This window comes from Habropoda laboriosa, unplaced genomic scaffold (assembly GCF_001263275.1).
Source record: "Habropoda laboriosa isolate 0110345459 unplaced genomic scaffold, ASM126327v1 scaffold300, whole genome shotgun sequence".
In the NCBI taxonomy this organism is placed as follows: domain Eukaryota; kingdom Metazoa; phylum Arthropoda; class Insecta; order Hymenoptera; family Apidae; genus Habropoda; species Habropoda laboriosa.
In genome coordinates, this window is record NW_017100458.1 from 602,672 (window position 1) to 609,969 (window position 7,298).

General features: G+C 39.5%; 1 protein-coding gene across 1 annotated transcript in view; it reads left to right on the plus strand.

Moving 5' to 3' along the window:
* The window catches only part of LOC108575951, a 114,054-nt gene extending 109,597 nt beyond the window's left edge, over window positions 1–4,457 (plus strand). Inside the window, exon 3 of the mRNA XM_017938892.1 lies at window positions 4,055–4,457. Coding sequence (XP_017794381.1) covers window positions 4,055–4,374 — 320 coding nt within the window. The 3' untranslated portion in view covers window positions 4,375–4,457. The remainder of the gene's footprint in view (window positions 1–4,054) is intronic.
* Window positions 4,458–7,298: the final 2,841 nt, after the last annotated feature.

Here is a 7,298-nt window from a genome sequence, read left to right on the forward strand (position 1 = left end):
GTCACCTATAGAGGGGTGAAGTCAGCCCCATCCAATTATAACCTGGCACCGTTCTCTCTCTCCTTCTCTATCCACTGGGTGTTAAGGGAGAACGGAGAAAATCCGCGAGAAACCGTCGACGCGGAAAATCATTTTTCAAAAGCCCCTTACAACCTCCTTCTTTCCCTCTTTTTTTTTTCATCACGCGGCAGTTTCCATTCTTCCGTCCACCGGGTATCAACGAAATGATGGTGGCGCATAATGCGTTCGCGGATCGAGATTTTTCGAGGCTCTCCGTTACTCCTCCTCTTCTGTATAGCCATATCTGAGAGTAGGTCGCAGCGAAACCTTCAACTTTACGAAATTTGTCCTCTCCAATTTGATTAGCTTTCTCTGTCGAGGAAATTTAGGACCGGGTAGAAATCAGTTTACGATAATCGAGTTATTTTACATCAGAAAAAATATCTTGTACTTTATTAGATCTTCGATAAAATATCCGAAAAGTTTCGAAAGGAAAAATTTTCAAAAATCATTTGATTTTTAAGGAGTTACGCGAACCTCTCTCTTTAACCCTTCCGCTGCGGTAGACGTTCGATTACGGCCGCGAAATCTTTTGTTTTGGCGTTTTAAAATTTTTGAATTAAAATTGAACAATGTATCACTTTAAAAATTAAGGTGGAAATACGCAAAGAAGAAAAATTAAGGCGAAAGTGTGCCAAGATCTTTTGTTTTGGCGTTTTTAAATTTTTTAAAATTTTTTAAATAAAATTCCAAACTTAAGTTCAACGATTTATCATTTTAAAGATTAAGGTGGAAATACGCAGAGAACGGGGACCAAGGCTTTAATTAAGGCAAAAGTGTGGCAAAAATCGTGAGCAGCACAGTCGAAAAATGTCAAAGCGCCTATCTAACAGCGATCAAATCGAATTTTAATCGAATGCACCGGTATGTGATATTAACTTTGACAAAGAAATGTAATTGAAATCACATAATTCTTTCTGTACGGACACAACGAGTGTGCCAACAGTGTACAAAAGAGAAAAAAAAAGTCTACTTGCCCGCCTCTATTTTGAACCAACGAAATCAATAAACGAATGAACTAATTGATATTTCAACAACTCGTTCCTCTGGAATGCTCGGAAATCCGTCAAAAATACCTCGAATTCGCCGCGCTTTCGGAAACAACTTCTTACTTTTTTTCAACAACAAAATTCGCACAGTTCTCTCTGTATCTCTCTGTGATCCCATTATCACAGCTACGATTCCCCGTTCTCCGCTGTTTGTTCTACGGGAAATGGATACAATCTCGATAAAAGCAATCGACTTGGAGAATGAAAAATGAATTAAAGCGTAAGCAGTAAACAGAATCGAGGAAATGTCGGAAATGTTGTTCCTTCTCCATTTTCCGTAAGTCTCTCCGCTGTTCGCGTTTAATCGTCGAAACATCGTATTAATTGGCAGAAAATAAAGCAGGAGACCGTCGGTGTGATAGGCAGAACGATTTGATTTTATCGCGAATGGGATATCATTAAGGGAAGGGGGAATTTCAAGCGGTCCAACAGCTGCTACAATTAATTTCGTACGATTAAACGTCAATATCTCGGAGCCAGTGATCGTTTACACAACGAAACAGCTTAATGGACACCGCTGTAATAATACGATAGTCCGTACTGTTTGACGTTATCGCGATTGTCACGTACTAGACGCATGACAATTATTCTCGCCGGCTAATAATGCGTTTCGTTCGGCGAAATGTCGCCACTCGGCTCGTTTTGTCGTTGAAAATAAAAAAGAACGAATTGTTACCTCTCTCTATGCACGTCACGTTGTACTTTTGCACACGAGTGCGTACGATTAACCGACGATAGTTTTCTCAATCGTTCTGTTACACCCTCAAATATTTTCCTTCATAGTGTTAGTTTTATCTGTATTTACAACGAGTCACCCACTTTCGCCGTTACTCACACTGGACTCTTCACCTTTCAATTCTTCTCTCAACTCTCCTACATAGTCCTAGCCCCAAAGTTCATCTCCTCTAAACCCTTAAACAGCCCTATTTTCTCCATTTTCGGATCATTCTCTGTTTTACCACGCGCACGTCGCGTAACGTTAAACCTCTGTCAAATAAAGTTCTGTTTCTACGCAACGACGATCCTTAACTGTTTTAAATTCAGCGTTACCCCTGGTAGAAGAAAAACTGAGCCGGGGTGTAGGTGTACTGAGTTTTTGTATTGGTAGGACAGAAAGACAGGAGTAGAGATACACTTCGTTCAAAATAAGAATAACCTCGATCTCGGACCGATCCTCGTCCGTTCTGCGCACAGGCAGAGAGCGTAGCAGAGGGTAAGACGGAGAAAAACGTAGGCGGTTAAGTGGGGGTTTGGACGTTTTAGTGGTGCTAGCCCTGCCTTAGGTACGTCCCATGAGCGAAACGAGGTTATTCTTATTTCGAACGGACGGTAGATTAAGATAAATGTGGAGAAAGCGGTAGAAACGGAAAATTTGTAGAAAACAGGGCCGTTCGTCCTAGTGCAAACCAAATAAAAGAACGGAAACTAAAAATCTGAATGGAGTTGGAAAAGAGAAAATTCGCGTGGAAGAATAGTGACGTACCCGCCACACATGCAACAATATAAATGTAGAATAAATATCATTTTTTTTTTTTTATAATTCACGAGGTTATCGAACGAAAATTCGAGCGTAATTCAAAACCGAGTAGTTATTAGTACGATAACGATTTTGAGCTCAGGTGACCGTGAATGTGTATTAGTGAAATATCCAGGTGGGTCAGAGTTGACCCCAGCACAGTACTCGAAGGTTTAACCAACATTTCTTCAATTATTCGAAAAAAGAAGGTAGAACGACAGAACGGCTTCAACCGACGAAGTATGAAAATCGTCACGTATTAAAGAGAACATTACTACTATTGGTTAGTCATTGAAAAATCAATGATCGGACTAAAACGTGACGCACATAGTACAGATGTGTACACAATAGAGCACGTAAGCGCGGCAATCCCGTAATCCTGTCTCTGCGTATTCCTAATCATCGGCGTAAGTACATCGTCAACGACATAATGACGCGTAATGTGACAGATTTCCAACGGGAGCAATGCCGCCGGCATTCCCAGTCGTCGTAGACAATAATCAGACCGATTCTCGCTGATTTCCGCCGGTGATTTGACCTGAATCGTGAAACGACCGAGTCGAAACTATCGGATGTATTGCGTCTCTGAACACAGCGTGAAATTATTCCTTTGGACCGTAATGAACATTGAACGTAAAAATAACAATCTTGAGGAACATTGTTGTTTGATCATTTCGTGTGTCTCTTTGTCTAACGTAATGTACACACCGCCTATGACTATATTATTTAAATATTTCTCTTTCCATCCCTGAAAACACTGACTTACTATCCTTATCCCGTTCGTTAATCCTTTGGTAACCTAAGTGTGGGACGCATATGTCTTACTTAAGTATTCGAAGAATTATCAACTCGATGATTTGTAGATAAATAAAAAATTCTTTGACACTTTGAGTGCCGCGTGAGCCATCGGTGGGCCACGTTCTTATTATTTAACTAATTCGTAATTATCAAGCACTCGTGATACTTATTTTTACTGCTTATAATACACAGTAAATTACTTAAAACGTATTGAAAATATGCCCAAAGGAATGTAATTGCAGCAAGCGGTAGCGCTACCAAATACTAACTTTATTGTTACATCTTAACTGCACTTTTGACAGCTACATAAGCTAAGTTTAACTTTCTCTGTGAATATTTAGTGAACAATCGTTAGTTAAAAATTATTCAGAGTAAAAACCTCGATATTGTGATTTTATTTCTACGCAAACACAGAAAAGATATTTTTCGTACTATGGCTCTAATAATTTGACAGTTCTTACACGTATTTTTGGAGGATAAATTTGAAAAAATCCGATCGTTAAAGGGGTTGATCTCCTAAAATCTTCTAAAATCAATTTTCCACCTTCGAAACGAGCGCAAAACGATTGGAGAAGAGAGGTCTAGCAAGGTAGAAACTTGTAAGATTAATCATTCACAACGATTCCAACAGGTACCCTGGTGAAGATGGTGTACAACCAGTTCACCGGGAACGTGCACGTGATGAAGGCGGTGGCCTCGAACATGGTGCTGACATTCTGCTCCCGGAGCCCGGACAACCAGCTCTACTCACTGTTACTCTCTCGAGAGCACATCCTTCAGCTGAGCGACAAGCGTGGCGTTCACAACCTCCTAAGTCGTCGTGGTCTAAAGATCGTCAGTATTCGAGAGACCTGCATGAACAACGCGGCTTGGAGAAGAGGATCCTTCGATTTAATCGGCTGGTTAGCACTGCTACTAGTGTCGTTCAGTCTTCTCTTTGGTTCCTGGTAGTGGTAATCGTCTTTCTCTCTCGAAAAAAGCAAGAACCAAAAACGAAAAGAATCAAATATTCTAGGGGAACCGTTAGCTGCTTGGCCAAGTCGATATTGTACGTATGCTCCTTCTACATTTCTCTATCCCAAACGATCTCTAGTACAGGAATATTTCACTGTTAAGTCCTTTGAATAAAAATCAACTCCGTCCTGACAATTCTCCACGAAATAAATCTTGTCCTTTTTCTCTCTTCGCAAGAGAGGATCTGAGAGAGAGAGAGAGGGAGAGACAAGCTATTTCGAAGGGGAAAAAAGGAAAATGATGGAAAAAGGACGGGGTCGATTTAACGACGTGGCCGATGGCAGAGGGAAGCCCTGGCTCTCTCTTTTGATCGTGGAAGAAAGGCTCCTTAATTGCCAACGCAGCTAACGATCCCGCGTCTCGTGTGTCTGTTGCACGCGAATCCTGCAACGGGATCATAACGAGAATCTGAGGAAACGAATGGACAACACCGATCGACCGAGGAATTGTTTTTTTCTTTTCTTTTTCGTATCGTTGGAAAGGATCGACGTTACAATTTCTTTTTTCATTCTCGGGACAATACCAGGTACCAGGGGGACGATTCCTTTGGATAATGGTACATAGTTTACTCGTTGTCGCGAGATTTTGTTCCTCGAAGGATCCCATGGGTCCTCTCGACTGAAGCAACAACGGACTCGAAGCCCGTCCAGACGCGTATTTATGACGGGTGCGTCGTTTCCATTAGATCGAGGGGGATCCAAGTGTTCAATTCTCGACGCTCTCTGTTGACCCTTTCAGCTCTGGGACGAAGGTGTAAAAATTTCGAGTGCACGTGACGTTTCTTTCACTGTACATATCTGATTTTAGTGAATTTAAAAGTGATTGGAGATAGTGGAGAAAATACTCGATGCAGTAAAGAAAATATTCGGAATCGTGGGGGGGAGAAATATGGAACCAATGGTCTTTTAGATTAGTAATTTAAAGTTTGTTGAAAAAATGGAAAAAATTCTCGATGCCGCAAAGGAAGTACTCAGAATCACGGGGGAGAAAAATTGAACCAATGGTCTTTTAGATTAGTAATTTAAAATTTGTTGAAAAAATGGAAAAAATTCAGAATCATGGGGGAGAGAAATTGAACCGGTGATCTTTTAGATTAGTAATTTAAAATTTTCTGGGAGTAATGCAGCAAAGAAAACATTCAGAATCATAGGGGGAGAAATATTGAACCAGTGGTGTTTTAGTTTGGTAATTTAAAATTAACTGGAAATAGTGGGGAAAATACTTGATGCAACAGGAGAATATTCAATCGTCTAATTCTGGGAAGAAACACTTTTTCTTTCTTCTTCTTTCTTTATATTTATATTACATTTACAACTGGCTTTATTGAGCCAACCAGCACATTTGATGCATACAAATATAGCTTTTCCACTACCTTGTACTTAGTGTTTCTGTAGCTCAGAGAGGAGAATCATAGGGGGAAAAATTGAACCAGTGGTGCTTTAGTTTAGTAATTTAGAACTGGCTGGAAACAAGAAAATGTTCAGTTGTACAATTCCGGGGAGAATCAGAAAAAAATTCAGAAAATATGACGTTCATTAATTAAAGTGAAGAATTGAATTGGATTCATTTCTTTTAATCAACAGATTAAGTACTTCCTTAAAGAAATATTTTTCTTTTATTCTCGACTTATTTCTCAATTTTCTTGATTTTCATTTTATTTCCGATGTTAGAATTATTTCAGAATGTTCGTATGTTCTTCAGTTGTACACAATTCTAGAACAAATGACGAGAAAATTCAGAAACTATGCTGTCTATTAGTCGAAGTAGAAAAATTCAATTAGATTAATTTTCTTCGATTGACCTCTTTTTCTTCACTTATTTCCTGATTTCCTCGAATTTTATTTTACCCTTTATTCGTTAGAATTATTCCCGAATGTTCGTAAGTTGTTCATTGAAACATATCAAAGGGAAAATCGATGCTAGTTTTAAAGGTGGTAAATGGATTCCGGTGAGAAACAGAGGCTGAAAGGGTTAAACTCGTTCTTCCAACAGAGATAAACCTCGTTCAAGAAGCGAACGAGCTTCCCGTGAACATTAGTCACGTTAGATAGCAGTGCATGTTGTATGTATCTCTCGGTTCGTGGATTTAAGAAGACAATAGTAATATATCGAGGTGGACGCGCGTTCGATTGGACGCGGTTCGATCGTGTAGCCAATTATAAGATTCATCTATGCGCTCGTTGAATCGTAAAAACGAAAGTAAACGATACTCGAAGAATTAGGAGAAATTCAAAGGAGGCTCCTTGTATCGTTTCTTTCATGCCGTAAACGTGAAAGTTTAACAAGAGAAAAAAAAAAAAGTAAATAAACAAAAAAAGGCAGGATTCATTGTGAAATGATCGAAGCGATCGATTCTTCCGAAATCTGTGATTGAACATGAAAGAGAAATACCGAACGAAATTGGAAATGAAATTTTTCACACGAATTAAATTCTCAGATCATGTCACGATTTATCCTGTGCGTATTTCTTCTATCTCGAGCTCGTTCTTAGGAAATAAAACGGAAGTTCGCCAATTAGCGTGAAAATTCCATTCCACTTCGCAATGGCGGAAGAAACAAGTCGTGTTGTGCGATTGTATAAATAGTTGAACTTATCGTTAGAGTGTATTATTCGTGTTCTCGCGGAAGATCGAAGATTTGACCTAACAGAGAAAAAAAGAAGGTTCGATTGAATCGAGTAGCCGTGTCCTTTTGACTCAATCGCACTCGCTTCTCCCCATTCGAATGAATTATCGTAAACGCTGAACGCACCGTGGTATCTTTTTATACTTAACAAGTGTATTCGTTCAGGCGATCCTTTTTATATGGAAAAAGAAAACCTTTCAATTCTGCCAGTATTTTTGCGTCTTCGTATGCCTTTT